Source organism: Aphelocoma coerulescens, chromosome 31 (genome assembly GCF_041296385.1).
Source record: "Aphelocoma coerulescens isolate FSJ_1873_10779 chromosome 31, UR_Acoe_1.0, whole genome shotgun sequence".
Lineage (NCBI taxonomy): Eukaryota > Metazoa > Chordata > Aves > Passeriformes > Corvidae > Aphelocoma > Aphelocoma coerulescens.
The window spans coordinates 2,281,160-2,299,726 of record NC_091044.1 but is presented as its reverse complement, the minus strand read 5'-3'; the positions used below and the strand labels follow the sequence as shown (position 1 = coordinate 2,299,726).

The 18,567-nt window shown below is 61.7% G+C and overlaps 1 protein-coding gene across 1 annotated transcript; it reads right to left on the bottom strand.

Annotated features, from left to right (window-relative positions):
* Window positions 1–2,913: 2,913 nt before the first annotated feature.
* PLCB3 (phospholipase C beta 3) lies at window positions 2,914–18,540 on the bottom strand. Its single transcript, XM_068998144.1, has 33 exons — window positions 18,298–18,540; window positions 17,390–17,467; window positions 16,553–16,621; window positions 16,066–16,206; window positions 15,551–15,630; window positions 15,092–15,145; window positions 14,914–14,989; window positions 14,395–14,495; window positions 13,807–13,973; window positions 13,463–13,609; window positions 12,967–13,124; window positions 12,560–12,642; window positions 11,910–11,994; window positions 11,612–11,720; window positions 11,140–11,214; window positions 10,777–10,847; window positions 10,314–10,410; window positions 9,911–9,995; window positions 9,688–9,812; window positions 8,951–9,105; window positions 8,344–8,505; window positions 7,819–7,918; window positions 7,456–7,560; window positions 6,864–6,955; window positions 6,407–6,524; window positions 6,282–6,317; window positions 5,897–6,029; window positions 5,430–5,520; window positions 5,153–5,229; window positions 4,880–4,960; window positions 4,459–4,516; window positions 4,193–4,279; window positions 2,914–3,803 (listed from the first exon to the last, which is right to left on the bottom strand). Exons 1-33 carry the CDS (start codon window positions 18,538–18,540, stop codon window positions 3,726–3,728), a joined length of 3,417 nt encoding a protein of 1,138 aa, XP_068854245.1. The 3' UTR covers window positions 2,914–3,725.
* Between the last annotated feature and the right edge of the window lie 27 nt (window positions 18,541–18,567).

The window sequence follows — 18,567 nt, the reverse complement described above, 5'->3', positions numbered from 1 at the left end:
CTGGTCACACTGGTGTCACGGGTGTCCCTGTACTGGTCACACTGGTGTCACGGGTGTCCCTGTACTGGTGTCACTGGTGCCACCGCTGTCCCTTTGTCGCTGTCCCCGGCCCCCCGGCCCCGCCAGCCCGGCCAAGGGCGCCGAGGTCGCTCCCAGTCGATGCTGGGCCGCTCCCAGTCGATGCTGGGCCGCTCCCAGTCCAGCCCTGGGGGCCTTTCCATGAGGCACCAGCGGAGGGGGGGGCTGGGGGGGCTGGGCCCTTTTGGAGTCCCGGGGGGAATTGGGGGTCAATTTAGGGGGTCCCGGGGAAAATTTGGGGGTCCCGGGGGGGTAGGATCCATTTGGGGTTTCTTGGGAGTAACTGAGGGGGCAGGGGTCGGGTTTGGGATCCTGGAGGGGGGAATGGGGACCTCTGGGGGTCCTTGGAGGGCACTTTTGGAGGGCAGGGAGTGATTTTGGGGTTCGGGGGCAGTCTGGGCCCGTTGGAGGGGCACTTTTGGGGTACAGGGTTTGATTTGGGGGGAGCAGGGTTGATTTTGGGGGCACAGGGGTGGACTTTGGGGCTGCCGGGGGCAGTCAGGTCCATTTGGGGGTCCCAGAGGGGGGTCTGGGCCCATTGGGGGGGCACTTTTGGGGGACAGGGGGTGATTTTGGGGTATAGAGGGTAATTTGGAGTGCTCGGGATGATTGAGGGGGGAAGGAGATGATTTTGGGGGGAAAAGCGATGATTTTGGGCTCTATTTGGGGGTCTCGGGGGGGATTTTGCACCCCCCCCGCCGCCGCTCGGTGGCTCCGCCCCCTTTTTCCCGCCGCCTCCATCTTGGCTGCGGGCGCGCGACGCCGCGCGCTGACCCCGCCCACTTCAGGGCGACGCTGGGGGCGTGGCCATGCGCCGTGACGTCGGGGGAAACCCCAGCGTTGATTGGTCGGCGGCGCTGTCAATCACGCGGGTGACGCAGCCGGGCCGGGAGCGGCGGCGGGAGCGAGGTCCGAGGGGGGGGAGGGGCGGATTTGGGGGTCCCCAAAGGGGGAGGAGGGGCTGGGGGACCCCCCCCGGAGGGAGACACGAGGGGGGGCGCGGGGAAGGGGGGGACACGCGGGTTTGGGGGAGAGGGGGAGGGGGAGCCGTTTCCTGGAGGGGAGGGGGCAGTTTTGGGGTGCCCCATGGAGGGAGGGGATTTTGGGGGCCCCCCCTCCCGAGGGGAGTTCGAGTTTGGGGGAGCCGCGGGTTTTTGGGGGTCCGAGGATGGGCAGGGCGGTTTTGGGGTACCCCGGCTCGGGAGGGGCAGTTCCAGGGTCACACGGGGCATGGGGGAGGGGCGGTTTTGGGGTGCCCCCCTTGGAGGGGGGGTCCTGTTTTGAGGGGTGTCCCGACAGTTTTGGGGTGCCCTGGACCGGGGTGAGGGGGGCGGTTTTGGGGTGCCACGGGTCGGGGGGGGCACTTCCGAGGTGCCCAAGGTCACGGGGGAGCGGAGCAGACCTTGGGGTTCCTAATTAGGGGGGAGTGTTAATTATAGGGGACCTCAATTTCCGGGGGGCCCCAAAATCCCTCCGGGAACCCCAAAATCGCCCCCTGGACCCCCCAAAACGTCCCCGGGACCCAAAAAATCCACCTCAAGGATCTCCAAATTTCGGGGTTCGGGGCTGCGCTGGGGGGTTTGGGTCTGGGGCCGTTTATGGGTCCGGGGGGGGTCTCTGGGGTTGGGTTTGGGGTTGCGGGACCCCCTTGACCCCCTCGGCCCCCCCAGCCTCGCCATGTCCTGAGGATGTTCCAGCTGGAAGAGAGCCCCGAGGAGCCCGGCTCCCCTCCCCCCTCGCCCTGGGGGGGGTCCCCCGTCCCCAGCCAGCCCGGGACCCCCTCCCCAGGTCAGAGGCCCCCCCAAAAACCCCAAAGAAGCCCCCCGGGGCGGGGGGCGACCCCCCAAAGCCTCCCCTGGGGGGAGCTGGGCTGGGTGTGGGGGTGGTGTGGGGCCACCCCCTGCCCCTCCCCCCATTTTTGGGGACCCCCTGACATCCCCCCTGTCCCCTCCCCCCCAGAGGCCCGGGCCCGGCTGGCGTCGGATCTGGGAGGGTCCGGGGGGGGTTCCGGGGACCCCCCCGCGCTTCGGGGCCGCTCCCGCTCGGCCCCGCCCGTACTCTGGGCGGCCCAAAGGTACGGGCGGAGGCTCCGCAGGATGAGCGACGAGTTCCAGCTGCAGGTGACAGCCGGGGACACGGGGGGGACATGGGGGGCACTGGAGGGACATGGGGGTATCGGGACACTGGGGACAGCCGGGGACATGGGGGGGACATGGGGGGGACATGGGGGTATGGGGACATTGGGGATATTGGGGACACAGGGACGGGCGGAGGCCCCGCAGCACGAGCGGCGAGTTCCAGCTGCAGGGGTGGCATTTGGGGACATCTGGGGACAGCTGCGGATATCGGGGGCGTTGGAACCCGGGGGGACGTCGGGGACACAGGTGGGACATGGGGGGGACAGCGGGGACATGGGGGGAAACTGAGGGATGCGGAGGGGACACGGGGAGGACCCTGGGGGGACACGGGGGGAAAAAGGGGGGGCTCAGGGCTGGGGGGGGCAGACACAGAGGAGCTGGGGGAGGGTCGCTGACACCGAGGGGACACCAGGGACCCCCTTTGTCCCCCCAGGTGCTGCCGCGGCCCCGCAGTGTTGGTGGAGCCCCCCCCGGGGGGGGGTGGCGCGAGGCCCTCAGAGCCTGGTGGGGGTCCCGGAGATCCCGCCCTGCCCCCCCCGCCCCCCCACCCTGAACCCCCCAGCCCGCGGGACCCCCAGCCCCAAAAATGTTTTTGGAGGAGGGTCCCCAAAATTTTGCAGGGAAAGGGGGTGGGGGGGCAATAAAAATTTGGATTTTTATAGAAAAATGACATTTTTCTTTGGGGAGGGGAATTAAATCGAGGGGACCACTGGGGTTAAAGGGAACCTCTCCAAATTTAAGAGGACCCCCCCAATTTAAAGCAGCCCCCCCCAGAATAAGGTGGTGGCCCAAAAAAGGATCCCCAAATTAAAGCAGAAAAGGGGAAGCCCCAAAATTGGGGGGGGGTTGGGATGAATTTGGGTCTGCCCCCAAAATTTTGGGGTTTGCCCTAATGACCCCAAAAGACCCCAACCACCCTCCAAATTTCCCTCCAAAAAAGGCATCTCTATATAAGAATAAAAGACTCTTATTGTACAAAGGGGGGATCCCCCCAATTTCGGGGGGCCCCCAACAGCAGAGCAGGACAGGCATGATCCCCCCAAAAAAATTTGGGGAGGGGGAGAGTTAAAAAGCAGCCCTTAGGAGGACCCCCCCCCCCCGCCAAATTTGGGGAGTGGGGGAATTTGGGGAGACCCCCCCCCCCCCAAATTTTGGGGGGCTGGAAGCGTGGCCAGGAGTGATTTTAGTGTTGTGACTTCCCCACACCCCAACAAATTGGGGGGGGGGGGGGGAGGGAAGGGGAGAGACCTCTTCCCCCCCTTTTAGTGGTCTCAGAAATGGCAGGAAAATCTGGGGGGGTCCCCACATTTTGGGGGAGCCCTTGGAGATTCCCCCACCACATTTTGGGGGTCCCAAATCACCGGGACCCCCCCAAAATGCCACGGGGGGGCTTCAAATTGGGGGGACCCCAAAAAAGGCCCCCAAATTCAGGGTCCCCCCAAATCTTGGAGTGGGGGGGGATTTTTGGGGGGGATTTTGGGGTCCCCCCCCAGTCAGAGCAGGGTGGAGTCACCCGGTGGGGGGGGGGCCCGTGTGGGTTTTGGGGTGCAGGAGACCCCCCAGTTCTTGTTCCAGCTCCTGCAGCAGCTACGAGGGGGGAAGACACCCCAAAATCAGCGACCCCCGGGGACCCCCCAGATCCCAACTTCCCCCCTGGAATCCCCAAGCTTCTCCCCCCCGGATCCCTTTAACCCCCCAAGGGCCCCCCAAATCTGCCCCAAAACAACCCCCAGCACCCCCCCAGGACCCCAAATTCCCCCCCAGGGACCCCCCCCAAATCCCCCAAATTCCCCCCATATGACCCCCACGGCCCTCCCAAATCCCCCCGAGGGTCCCAAAACCCCCAAATCCCCGCAAACCCTCTGGGAACCCCCAAAATCCCCCTTGGGACCCCCAAATGCCCCAAAATCCCCCTCAGGGCCACCCCAAATCTCCCCAGGGACCCCCCGGCTCTCCCGGATTTGGGGACCCCCTACCTGCGGCTCCAGCTCCCGGATCTGCTCCAGGACCCCCCGATGTCCCTCACGCAGCCGCAGCTCCCGGCGCCGCTGTGCCTCCTCCAGCTGCGACCCCAGAACAGCTCAAGGACCCCAAAACCTCCCGGGAAGCCCCAAAATGGCTCGGGGACCCCAAAATCCGAGGGGAGTTGGGGGGCGCGGGGGGTTTGGGGGGACCCCAGGCATGTCCGGCGGGAGTTTTAGGGTTCCCAGGGGGTCCCAGGGAGGTTTGGGGGTCCCCTCACCCTGCGGATCGAGGTCACCGACTCGTTGATGTGGCGCCGGTTGATCTCGGGCAGCTCCCTGGGGGGAGGGGAGGAGACACAATTTGGGAGGTGAGGGGGCAGCACCCCTGGACTCCTCTCCAAAACCTGAACCCCCTCCCCTCCCCCCCAAACCCCAAAACTCCCCCGGGACCCCCCCCAAAACCCCCAGAACCTCCACAAGACCCCTCAAAATATCCCTGGGACCCTCCAAAACCCCCCAAAACCCCCAGAGCCCCCCCCGCAGGGAGCCCGCAAACCCCTCCAGGACCCCCCAAAATCCCCCCAAATCCCCCGGGACCCTCCCCGGGATTCCCGAACCCTCCCCAGGGACCCCCCGCGGACCCACCTGGACCCCCCAAATCCCCCCAGGAGCCCCCAAACTCCCCCAGTTCTGCCGTACCCCCCCCGGCGCCCCCCCCGCGCTTCGCTGATGCTGCTGTGGCGCTTCCGGTCCAGAATCTTCTGCAGCTCCTTCTTCTCCCTGCAAGACCCCAAAAACGTCCAGGACCCCCGAAAACACACCCAGACCCCCCCAAATACCCCAAACCCACTCCTGGGACACCCAGAACCACCCCTGGGACCCCCAACACAGCCCTGGGACCCCAAAACCAGTCCTGGGACCCCAAAAATACCTCAAAAAGTCCCTCCCAGTCCTTCCCAGTGCTCCCAGTACCTCTCACTGGTCTGGCGCAGCCGCTTCAGCTGGGCCTGCTGAGCCTCCAGCGCCACCTCCTGCAGCCGCTGCTGGGCCTGCACCAGTACAGACCAGTATAAACCAGTGTGGACCAGTATGGACCCCCCCAGTCCATTCCAGTTGTCCCAGTCCCCTCCCAGTGCCATTTTTGTCCCTAGAAGTGCCGTTTTTCATCCCAAAAACGCCAGGTTTTTTCCCCCCAGTCCCTCCCACTTTATCTCAGTCCCACCCACTTCGTCCCAGTTTGTCCCAGTACCTCCCGGAGTTGGTCCCGTCTCCGCCCCAGTTCCAGCTGTTGTTGCTCCTCCCGCAGCTGCAGCAGTGGCCCCGCCCCCTCCACGCCCCCGCTGGGGAGGGACCCCGAATCAGCGACCCCAAAACCGGGAACCCCCAAAACCCCAAAATCGGAGACCCCAAAACCGGGGACACCCTCGGGGTCATTCTGGGGTTCCCGGGGGGAGTTTGGGATCCCTCAGCGTTGATTCTGGGGTCCTCCCCGGGGTTTTGGGGCCGTTTCTGGGGCAGTTGGGGAGGTTTTGAGGGGTTTTGGGACAGTTTCGGGGCAGTTTCAGGGGTGTTTTGGGCGGTTTGGGGTGTTTTGGAGCACTTATGGGGGATTTCAAGGGGGTTTTGGGGTGTTTCAGGAGGTTTTGGGGTGCTTCGGGGTGGTGTTAGGCTTAGGGGGGTTTTGGGGTGGTTTTGGGGCCGTTTTTGGGGTCTCACCTGCGCTTGTGCAGCGCCAGGAGCCTCCTCAGGTGCTTCTTGCGGAGCCGCTCCAGGTCCCGGCGCTGCCGCTTGAGCAGCTTCAGGTACCCCCGGTGCTGCCGCAGCGTCTCCAGCGGCTCCGGGGACACCTCTGGGCACCCCGAAATCACCGGGGCGCCCCAAAACCCGGCGGGGGCCGAGGGGCTCAGGGGATCCCCCAAAACCCCCGAAATCGGGGGTTACACCTGGCCTAGGTGAGCCCGGGGTGGGGAATGGGGGTTTGGAGTTTTTGGGGGGAATTCGGGGGTTTTGGGAACCCCCCCGGATTTTGGGGACCCCCCCGGTGGATCTGGGGAGTCCCAGGGGCCGATTCTGGGTAGAACCCCCCCGGTTTTGGGGTTACCTGTGAGGACGGTGGCGATGAGGTCATCACGCTGCCCTGCGGGGGGGGGGGAGACACCCAAAATCAGGAGGGATTTGGGGTTTCCCCCCCAAATTTGGGGTCCCCTCGACCCCTCCCCCACTTACCTGGGCTGGGGATGGGGGCGGGGCCGGGGGGGGGAGGGGCCCGGGGCCCGGGGGGGGGCTCGGGATCCCCTAAATCCCTAGACCCCCCTGGGCTCTGCCGGGGCCTCTCGGGGGCGTCCTGGGGGGAAAAAAGGGGGGTCAGGGCACCCCAAAATCATCTGGGGCACCCTGAACTGCACCTAGGAACCCCCCCAAAAACCCCTTGGAAACCCCAAAATCCTTCAAATCCTCTCAAGTGCCCCAAAATTCCCCCCAAATCCTCCCCAAAGCCCTCCCCAAGATCCCCCGAAACCCCCAGGGACCCAGTCAAATATTGGGGTGACCCCAAACCCACCTCGGGGTCCCCCAAAAGTCACCTGGGACCACTAAAATCCCCCCAAGCCCCGAAAATGACCCCAAATTCCCCCCCAAATCCCCTTCCCGAGACTCCAAATTCCTGAGGTGACCCCAAACCCACCTCGGGGTCCCCCAGCAGCGCCTGCAGCCGCCGCGCCCGCTGGTCCAGCAGGTTCACGTGGCGGATGGGGTTGCTCAGGGCCTCGGCGTAATCTGGGGGGGCCCCCCCGAAGTTTGGGGGTTACAGGGAGGCGGGGGCACCCCAAAAAATGGGGAGAGACCCTCCCCAAAAATGGGGAAAAAAAACCCCCCAAAAACCCGGGAAAAACGCCAAAAAAACGGGGGAACCCCCCCCGAAGAAGGGGCCCCCCATGGGGGACACCCCAAAACCGTGCACATCCCAAAAAGTGGAGCCCCCCCCCCAATGGAGTCGTACAGAGCAAGGAGCGATTTTGGGGGGGGGCGGGGGGGGTCCTAGGGAGTGTTTTGGGGTCCCCCTCTGGATTTTGGGGTGGTTCCCGTTGGTTTTCGGGGTCTGGGCGGGTTCTGGGTGGATTTTTGGGATCCCGCCCAAGTTTTTGCGATCTCCCCTGGGATTTTCGGGGTCTGGGTGGGTTCTGGGTGGGTTTTGGGACCCCTCCAGCTGTTTTGGGGTGGGGTTTTTGGGGTGCTGGTGGGATCTTTGCCCCCCGGTGTTTTCGGGGCCCCCTCACCGCGGTGTCCGTGCGGGACGTGGTCGGTGGCGCTGGTCAGCAGCAGCAGCGCCGGCAGCAGCAGCGGCTGGTTGCTCTCGTTGCGCAGGGGAACGTAGTGGTACCCTGGGGGGGGCGGGAATTGGGGACCCCCCGGAATGGGGGAACCCCCCAGGAGACCCCAAAACGGTCAAATAGGGGGTGGGGATGGGACTGGACCCCCAGGGACCCCCTCAGGACTCCCCAAATGACCCCCCAGGACTCCAAGGAGCCACCCCAGGGACCATCAGGACCCCCAAGGACCCCCCCAAAGGATTCCCCCAGTCCCAAGGAGACCCCCAGCGGCCCCCAACCCCCCCAGACCCCCTCGGGACCCCCCCTCACCCGAGCGCAGCGACGCCACCGGCAGCACGCGCTGGCCCAGCAGCCGCCCCCCCTCCTCGTAGGCGGCCACGCGCAGGGAGGCGAGGGCTGGGAGCACCACCTGGGACACGGGGACAGCACAGGGACACCAGTGACACCAGTGACACCCCAGTGACACCCCAGTGACACCAGTGACACCAGTGACACCCCAGTGACACACGCAGGGAGGTGAGGGCCGGGAGCACCACCTGGGGACAGCAGGGGACAGCACAGGGACATCCTGAGATCCCCCAGGGACACCCCAAGGACACATACGTGCCATTTTTGTCCTCAAACCGCCCCTTTTTGTTCCTAAAAATGCCATTTTTCACCCCAAAACCGCCAGGCTTTTCCCTCCCAGTCCCTCCCAGTGCCATTTTTGTCCCCAAACCTCCCATTTTTCACCCTAAAACTACGGGGTTTTTCCATCTCAGTCCCTCCCAGTCCATCCCAGTTTGTCTCAGTGTGCCCCAGTTCGCCCCAGTTCGCCCCAGTCCGTCCCAGTACCTTGTGCAGCACCAGGGGCTCCTCGTCCCACACGGGGTTGAAGGGGTTCCCTTGGCTTGTGCGGGTCCGGAAGCGCCTCCGGGTGTCCACGGGGAGCCCAAAAACCTCGAGCTCCACGAAAACCCCGCAGCGGCGCTCAGACAGGAACTGCCCTGACAGCACCTGGGGGGCCCAAAAAAACCAAAACTGACCCCAAAAACTGAGAGAGAAACACCAAAAACCCCAAAAGCCCACAGAGAAACCCCAAAAGCCGCCCCAAAACAGCCCCAAAAACTGCCCCAAAACTGCCCCAAAACTGCTCCAAAACTCCGCAGCGGCACCCAGACAGGAACTGCCCCGACAGAATGTGGGGGACCCAAAAAACCCCAAATTGACCCCAAAAACTGAGAGAGAAATACCAAAACCCCCAAAAGAACCCCAAATTCCCACAATGACACCCCAAAACTGGGGTCAGGAGGTTCCATTTGTGGAGGTTTTGGGGGATTCTGGGGTTTCCCAGTTCCGGATTAGTCCTGGGGCCGTTTTGGGGCCGTTTTGGGGCCATTCTGGGGTTTTTCAGGGTCCCCAGGTGTGTTTTGGGGCCATTCTGGGGTGTTTGGGGTCACACCTGCACGCGCAGCGTGTTGGCCACGATCCCGTCCAGCCGCTCCTCGGCGAAGGGGTCGAAGGTTTTGTCCGGGCGCCGCAGCGGCTCCGGCTTGAGCAGGAACCCAGAGCGGGCGTTGGCCTCGAAGAGCCCCAGGTTCAGCTGGAGAGGCACGTCTGGGACAGGTGAGGGACAGGTGAGGGACACGTGAGGGACAGGGGAGGGACACGGGAGAGACAGGTGAGAGACAGGCACGTCACAGGTCTGACAGGTGAGCCCCCAGCTGCCCCCAGGTGTGGTCCAGGCACCCCAGGTGTGTCCCAGGTGTGTCCCAGCTGTGCCCAGGTGTGTCCCAGGTGTGGCTCAGATGTGCCCAGGTGTGTCCAGGTGTGTCCCAGGTGTGCCCAGGTGTGGCCCAGGTGTGGTCCAGGTGTGGTCCAGCTGCCCCCAGGTGTGGCCCAGGTGTGCCCAGGTGCCCCCAGGTGTGTCCCAGGCACCTCAGGTGTGTCCCAGGTGCCCCCAGGTGTGGCCCAGGCACCTCAGGTGTGCCCCAGGTGTGCCCAGGTGTGTCCCAGGTGCCCCCAGGTGTGGCCCAGGTGTGGCCCAGGCACCTCAGGTGTGCCCCAGGTGTGCCCAGGTGTGTCCCAGGTGCCCCCAGGTGCCCAGGTGTGTCCCAGCTGTGCCCAGGTGTGTCCCAGGTACCTCAGGTGTGTCCCAGGTGTGTCCCAGGTGCCCCCCAGGTGCCCAGGTGCACTCACCCAGGCTCTGGAAGTTGAGCGCTGCCATCTGCACGCCGGCATTCCAGAAGAGCTGCGGGTGGAAGTTGGAGGAGTCCACGCGGGTCCCCTTTGGGTACACCCGGCTCAGCTGCCGCTTGTTGTACCTGCGCGTCAAGGCTCACCTGGGCTCACCTGGGCACCCCAAAAACCCCCCCAAGAATTCCCCCAAACCCGCCTAAAATCCCCCTAAACTTTGGGATACTCGACGAACTCGAGGGGGCTCTTGGTGAGCTGCTCCAGCCCCTTTGTCTCCACGAACGACGACATCTCAAAACTCCTGTTGCGCTCTGGGGGCCCAAAAACCCCAAAAATCAACCAAAAAAACCACAAATTCACCCAAAATTTACCCCAGAACCACCCAAACCAACCCCAAAACCACAAAAACAACCCAAAATCATCCCCAAATCACCAAAATTCACCCAAAATTAACCCCAGAACCCCCAAACCAACCCCCAAATGGCAAATCAACCCAAGACCACCAAAATCAGCCCCAAATCCCCCTAATCAGCCCCAAATTCACCTGGAATCAGCCCTGGGACACCCCACATTCCCCCCCAGGACCCCCAAAACTCCCCCAAACCCCCCAAATTCCCCTGAATCCTCACTCTGGGCCGTCTGGAAGGATTTGAACTTGACGGGCTCCACGTAGGTGACCAGGGTGGACATGGCCTCGGTGGCCGTCACCTCGCTGCTGGCCGTGCCCTGCGCCCCAAACCCACAATGGGGCACCCCAAAGCACACAGGGACCCCAAAAACCACACCTGGGAACCCAGAAACGCCCCCAGAAACACACCCAAGAATGCAAAAACAACCCCAAAACTCCCCAAAACAGACCCGGGGATGCAAAAAAAAAACCCCAAACACATCCAGGAACCCCGAAAACCCAAAAAATCCCACCCAGGAACCCCAAAAAAACCCAAAACACACACCTGGGAAATGCAAAAAACCACTCAGAACTCCCCAAAAATTCCCCCAAAACCCCACCCAGAAACCCTAAATCCTCCCAGGGACCCCAAAAACACACCCAGGGACCCCAAAACCCCCTGGGACCCCAAAAATGCCCCAAACCTCATCGGTCGTCGGCTTCTTCATCTCGGGGGGCTCCTCCTCCTCCTCCTCCTCACTGTCGGCCTCGCGCTCTGGGGGACCCCAAAACCACCCCAGAACACCCCAAAATCACCCCCAGAAACCCCAAATCCCCCCCAAATTCCCACGGAACCCAAAATCCCCCCCAAGACCCCAAAATTTCCCCAAAATCCACCCCAAAAAAACCCAAAACCACCCCTGGGACCCCAAAATTCCCCCAAATCCCCCCAGGGCCTCAAATCCACCCCCAGAACACCAAAATCATCCTCAGGATCTCGAATCCACCCCAAAATCCCCCAAATCCCCCCCGGCCCCCAAAATCCCCTGAATTCACCCCAAACTCACCGAGAGATTTCCGGGGCTCCCCCGAGCGTTGCCCCCCCCGCTCATCCCCATTGGGGACCCCAAACTCGGGGGGGCCTGGGGGAACAGGGGGGTCAGGGGGACCCCAAAAACCGCGGGGGCGGGGAAGGGAGGGGGATTTGGAGGGGTTTTGGGGTCTTTTTGGGGTGGGTGTAGGGTGGATTTGGGGAGGATTTGAGGTTTTTGGGGTGATTTTGGAGGGGGGCTGGGGGGATTTTGGGGTGTCTTAGGGTGTTTCAGGGTGCTGAGGGTGATTTGGGGGTGGATTTGGAGTTTTGGGGGTCGTCAGGGGTGACTTTGGGGTGTTTCACAGTGGTTTTTGGGTGTTTTGGGGGTGTTTTGGGAGTGTTTTTGGGGCATTCGCGCTGTTTTTAGGGCAGGGGTGTTTCTGGGGTATTTTGGGGTGGTTTTGGGGTATTTTGGGGGCATTTTGGAGGCACTTTGGGGGCATTACCGCTGGTTTTGGGACGGGGTGGGGCCCCCCCTGGGCGCCGTTTCTTGTTCTTGATGAGGATCCGGCCCAGCAGCTCCTGGGGGCTGGGCAGCGGCACCCCCGGCTCCAGCTGCGCCAAAAACCCCAAAATCACCCCATAAATCACCCCAAAACCACCCAAATATCCCCTAAATATCCCCACCAAAACCCTCGGCTCCAGCTGCGTCAAAAACCCCAAAAATTGTCCCAAAAACCCCATCAAAACCCCTCGAAATCCCTTTCCCGACCCCAAAAGCCCCGGAATTTCCCCCAAACCCACCGGGTACTTCTCGAGGGGCTCCGTGAGCAGCGCAGCCCCGAAGATGCTGCGGCAGTACTCGGCCATCTTCGCCTGCTGCTTCACCCTGCGGGGCCGGAATGGGGGGCTGGGGGGGCTGAAACCCCAAAAAGCACCCCAAAAACTGCCCCAAAACCCCCACAGAATCCCCAAAAACCTCCCCAAAACCCCACTGAGACCACAAAACCACACAAACTGCCCCAAATCCCCAAAAAACACCCCTAAAGCCCTGGAGAATCCACCCCCCATCCCACAGAATCCCCAAAAACCCCAGAGATCCCCCCAAAACCCCACAAACTTCCCCAACCACAAAAATTCCCGGATTTGGGGGAGAAAAAGAGGATTTTGGGGATTCAGGGGGGGTTTGGGGTGGCTCTAAAAGGCTCGGGGAATCCTAAAAAGATTTTGGGGTCCCTGGGTGGGATTTTGGGGTCCTCGGGTGGGGTTGAGGTGATCCCAGGGGATTTTGGGGTCCAGTTTTGGGATCCCTTTTTGGGATTTTGGGGTTTTTATAGGGTCCGGTTTTCGGGTTTTTGGTATTTTTGGGGTGTTTGGGATTCTGGGGTCCCCGGGTGGGTTTTGGGGTGATTCCAGGGGATTTTTGGGTTCCTTTCTGGGGTTTGGGGCCTCACGAGTCCACATGGTTCTCGAAGCTCAGGATCACCGGGAACGGCGATGTCTTGAAGGCGCTTTCAGCGATGGCCTCGATCACCTCCTGCAACTGCAGAGTCAGGGGGAACCCCAAAACCCGACCCCAAAAATCCCCAGGGACCCCAAAACCAGGACCCTAAAAGGGACTGGGGGAGGAATTTGGGGATTTTTATGGGGTCAGGGCAGGTTTTGGGGTCGGTTTTGGGGTCACCTTGAAGGGGATTTCTGTGGTCATGGTGAAGTGGTGGCTATGGAGTTTTTATGGGGTTTTGGGGTTTTCTATAAGATTTGGGGTGTTTTAACAGGATTTTAGAGTTTTTATAGGTCCCTTGTGAGTTCTACAGGTTTGAGGCAGTTTTGGGGTCAGTTTTGGGGCTTTTGGGGTCACCTTGAAGGGGATCTCCGTGGTCATGGTGAAGCCGTGGGTGACGAGCGGCTCCTCCTCGGGCGGCCGCCCCTGCCAGCAGTCGAGCTCGACGCAGCGGCAGCCACTGAGCAGCACCTGCCGGTACATCTCGGCCGAGGACACCCCCGTCAGCTGCCCCGCTGTGTTATGGGGGAACAGAAACGCCAAAAACAACAAAAAAAACCCCCAAAAATCCCATTGGCTGTGGCAGAAACAGAGAAACCCTGAAAACCCCCCAAAAAACCCCAGAAAACCCCAATGAGTGCCCCAAAAACCCACCCAGGGACATCTCGGCTGAGGATGCCCCCGTCAGCTGCCCCACTGTGTTATGGGGGCAGTTTTGGGGTGCGGTTCTTGGGGGTTTTTTGGGGTTCTTGGGGCTTTCTGGGGGTTTTTCACAGTTTTGGTGGTTTTCTGGGGTAAATTCTCAGGGTTTTTTGGGTTTTGGGGTTTCTCGGGGTGGGGATTTCGGGGGTACCGGTCAGGTAGGTGTTGTGGGAGGAGTTGATGAAGTAGCTGGACAGGGGCTGGGTCATGTCCTGGTGCAGCCGCAGCGTCTCAGGAGGGACAATCCCGTTCTCGTCCCCGCCCAGGTACCGGCAGAACCCCTCCATGGACAGCTGCCCTGGGGACCCCAAAAAACCTGAAAATCACCCCAAAATCCACCCCAAAACCCCCTCCATGGACAGCTGCCCTGGAATTAGCCCAAAAATCTCAAAATCCACCCCAAAATCCACCCCAAATCCCCTCAAAAACCCCAAAGCCCCCTCAGGGACCCCAACACGACCCCAAAATCGCCCGAAATGGCCCCAAAGCCTGTACCCCGCTCCCGGAAGGTCCTGTTAGGTTCGTAGCGCTCGATCAGGGCCTGGGCGCCCTCGGGGCTCAGCGGGGGGAACAGGATCTCATTGAGTCTGGGGTCCCTCTGCCTCGAGTTGACGAAATCCCGCAGCTGCTCCCGGCTCATGTACGGCTTCCCCGCGGCCCCACTGCCCAGAAACGGGGTCAGGAACGGGCAGGGAACCCCAAAAACCCCAAAAACCAACAAAAAAACCAGCCCAGAAACCCAAAAAACAAAAAAAATCCCCCAAAACCACCTCAAAAAACCCCCAAAAAATCCAAATAACCACCCCAAAAAGCCCCCCAAACCACCAAAATAAAACCCAAAAAAACCACCCCAGAAACCCCCAAAACCACCCTAAAAAGCCTCCAAACCACACGGGAAACCCAAAAAAACGCCCCAAACAATGAAGAAACCACCCCAAAACCAATTGGGAGCCTCAAAAAAAACCCCCCAAATCATCCTCAGAAAACCCCTTGGGACACCCCAAACCCCCCCAAATCCCCAAAACCCCCCCAAACCCCCCCCAAACCCCCAAACCCCCAAACCCCACAGCTCTGGGGTCGCACATCTCCAGCAGGATCTTGTCCAGCTCCGGCCGCAGGCAGAGTTTGCTCAGGAAGCGCCAGAAGGTCTCGAACGGGAACAGCTCCGGGGGGATGGCAGCGCCCTGGGGGTCCCGAAAACCCCAAAATCACTCCAAAAACCCCAAAACCACCCCCCCAGAAAAACCCCAAATCAACTGGGAACCCAAAAAATACCCAAAACCCCCACCCAAAACCCCCACCCAAAACCCCCAAAAAACCCCAGGAACACCAAAACCTCTGGAAGATCTCAAATGGGAACAGCTCTGGGGGGATGGCAGCACCCTGAGGGCCCCAAAAACCCCAAAATCGCCCCCAAGAAACCTTCCCAGAACCCCAAAACCCCCAAGTGGACCCCAAAACCCCCAGAATCCCACAAAAAACCCAAAACCACCCAGGGAACACCAAAACCCCCGAAAATTCACCCCTAATTTTGAGGTTTTCCCCTTTTTTGGGGTCTCCCCAGTTTTGGGATTTTTGGGGTCCCCGTTTTGGGGTCGGTACCCGGGTGCAGTCAAGCCCGCAGGACTCCAGCGCCGTCTCCACCCTTTTCTTGTCAGCTGAGAACATTTTCAGGATGCTGCCAAAAAACCCCAACATTTCGGGAGGGGATCCCCAAGATTTGGGGGATTTGTTTCGGGGGGGGAAAAAAAAAAGCCCAAAGTTTTTGGGGTTCTCTCACTTCCTGACTGGGATCCGCCCGTCCGGGTTCAGCTGCAGCGTCAGCTTCGTGTACCTGCGGGTCCCGAAATTGGGGGGATCCCGAAATTTGGGGACAATTCGGGGGGAGTTGGGGGGGATTTGGAGAGGGTTTGGGGCATTTTGTGAGCGATTTTGGGGAAGATCTGGGGGTGATCTTGGGGTGAGTTTGTGGTAATTTTTGGGGTGATTTTCGGGAGGATTTTGGGGGATTTTTGGGGGGGGTTTTGTGGTGGATTTTGGATGGGATTTTGGGGCTGATTTGGGGCTGGTTTTTGCGGGATTTGGGGTGATTTTTGGTGTGATTTGGCGAGGATTTTCAGAGGATTTTGAGGGGATTTGGGGGGCATTTTGGCGCTTATTTTCAGGGTAATTTGGAGGTGATTTCGGGGTGATTCCAGGGGGATTTTAGGGCAATTCTGTGGGGTTTTGGGGTACCCACGCCTTCCTGAGCAGGGTGTTCCGGGACGCATTCCGGGCCAGGATGTTTGTGGCCAGCTGGAACAGCTCCTCCGTCCACACCTGGGGAACCCTGAATTTGGCACCCCAAACTCCCCCAGGGACGCCAAAATCCCCGAACCCCCCCCCCCAAAAACCTCCTCAGACCCAGGGACCCCCCAAAATTGAGGGGTCAGAACCTCAAACCCTCCCAAATCCCCCCCAAAATCCCTCAAAACCCCCCCAAAACCTCCAGGAATCCCCCCAAGTCCCCCAAAACTCCCCCGGAGACCCCTCAAAACCCTCACGAAACCCCCCAAAACCCCTCAACCCCCCCCCCTCAAAAAGAGCTCCTGGAGCCCTCCAATCCCTCCCAGTCCCCCCAAAACTGGGTACCCAGAGCCCACCAAGACCCCCGGAGTGCCCCCAGCCCCCCCCAGAATGATCCCCCAGAGGTGCTAAAAGCCCCCAGACCCCCCAAAATCGGCCCCCAGAGCCCCCAAGCCACCCCCTCCCCACCTTGGCCACGCCATCCTGCACGGCCACGAAGTTGAGGAAGCCGAGGTTGACGAGGTCGGGGCCGTGGACCACGGTCAGCAGCCGCTGCGGAGGGGGCCCCCCCGGCTCCCCGAAACCCAGGGCCTCCCGCGTGCGGGGGTCCTGCACCCAGAGACCCCAAAAATGGGCTCAGGGACCCCAGAAAGGGGCCCAAAACCACCCAAAAGGGGCCCAAACCCACCCAAAATGCACCCAGAGACCCTCCCGAACACCCCAAAACCCCAGAGCCTCCCACGTGCGGGGGTCCTGCACCCGAAGACCCCGAAAACGGGGTCAGGGACCCCAGAAATGGATCCAAAACCATGAAAAATGAACCCAGAGATGCCAAAACTGGCACCCTCCACCCCAAAACCACCCCCAGAACCCCAAAACCGGTCCCCAGACCTCTCCGAAAAACCCCAAATCCACTCAGCGCCCCCAAATCCCCCGCAGGGTTTTGGGGTCCCACCTTGGGGGCGCGGGCAAAGCGCCCGGTCCGGGTGTCCCGGACGCTGCAAATGTCCAAGAGCTCCACCTCCTGCGGGGACCCCAAAAAATGGGTCAGAGACCCCAAAAATGGGGCCAGGGACCCCAAAATCAGGTCTGGAGACCCCAAAAATGGAGAGGAGGACCCTAAAAATGGGGGGAGACCCCAAAAACGGGGAAAGTGGCACCAAAAATTGGGGAGGGGGATGGCAAAAACGGGTCCGAGACCCCCAAAAATGGGGGAGAACCCTAAAAGCGAAGCTGTTTCCGGGTGGGGGAGGGGCAGGGGGGCATTTCCGGAGGGGGACGGTGGGGGAGGGGCGTGGGAAAAGGGCTCCCCCCCGCCCCTCCCCCCTCCCAGGGGACCCCACATCCGGCGGGGGGGAGGGGCCTCCCCAAATTCCCTCAAATTCCCCCCAAAACCACCCCAAATTCCGGCTGGGAGGAGCTGATAAGGGGGGGAGGAGGGAATTTGGGGTTTTTTTTGGGATTTTGAGGGATTTGGGGGGTCCTGAGGGGAATTTTGGGGTGGCTTTTGGGGTCATTTTGGGATCCCTTTTAGTGCCACTTTAGGGGTCAGTTTAGGGTCACTTCAGAGTCATTTTGGGGTCCCTTTTGGGATCCCTTTGAGATCTCTTTTGGGGTCACTTTCAGGTCACTTTTGGGGTAGCTTTGGGGTCAGTCTGGGGTCCCTTTCACTGTCACTTCTGGGGTCCCTTTTGGGGTCACTTTCAGGTCACTTTGGGGTCCCTATAGGGTCACTTTTGGGGTAATCTTGGGGTCACTTTGGGATGATTTTGGGGTCCCTTTGGGGTCTCACCGTGCTGGGTCCTGTCCAGTACAGGAAGAATCCGTCGGGGTCGACCCTCAGCGTCACTGGGGTGCGGCTGGGGGGCTCCTGGGGGTCCCCAAAACCTCCTGAGCCCCCAAATCCCCCCTGAAACCCCAAAACCCCCCGGGATCCCCCAAACCTCCCCCCAGAGATCCCAAATCCTTCCCCCCAGGACACCAAAATCCGCTCCCCAAAACCCCCTTGGGACCCCCAAACCTCCCCAGGACCCCCAAATCCCGGAGGGGGGCGGGGCTGCCCCTCCCCGGGGACTTCGCCCCCCCATAAAGTCCAGGAAAAGGGGGGGGAGGGGGGCCACGCCCTAAGAAGTGGGGGACACCCCTGAATTTGAAGCCACTACCCCCTAGACCCTCCCCCACCCCAATGGGGGGAGATTTGGGGTGAAATGGGGCGATTTTGGGGGGTCCCCGAGCGGTTTGGCGGGGGAGGAGCCAATTTCCCATTTTCTGGCCGCAAAAAAACGGGGTCAGGTCGGGAAATGGGGTCACGGGGGGGGCAGGGGGGCTAAAATTGGGGGGGAGTGGGAAGGGGAGGGGATGGGGTCAAAACTGGGGGGGACTCGGATGGATTTGGGGGGAGTTGGGGGACAATTTGGGAGTCCTAGGTGGATTTAGGGGAGATTTTGGAGGGTCCCAGGTGGATTCGGGGGTCCCAGGTAGATCTGGGGGAGATTTTGGGGGGGTTTGGGGGTCCCGGGTAGTTTTGAGGTCTCCCTAAAACTTTTGGGGTCACTCGGAGGGCCCCAGGGTGGATTTTGGGGCGGCTTTGGGGGGTCCCGGGGGTGATTTGGGGTCCCGGGGGTCACATTGGGGGTCCCGGGGGTCAGTCCGGGGGTCCCTCGGGGGTCCCTCGGGGGTCCCTCGGGGGTCGGCGCTCACCTCGTCCCAGCGGATGAATTTGCTGCCCTGCACAAGCATCTCGGGCACGCGCGGCGGCTCCAGCGGGAGCGCGGCCGGGAGCGGCACCGGGAGCGGCACCGGGACCGAGCCCGAACCCGGCACCGGCACCGAACCCGAGCCCGAACCCGGGGCCGGCACCGAACGCGGGGCCGGGAGTGAACCCGAACCCGGGGCCGATCCCGAAACCGGGTCCGGGTCCGGGACCGGGAGCGGCGCCGCCATCGCTGACCGGACGGGGGCGGGGCCAGA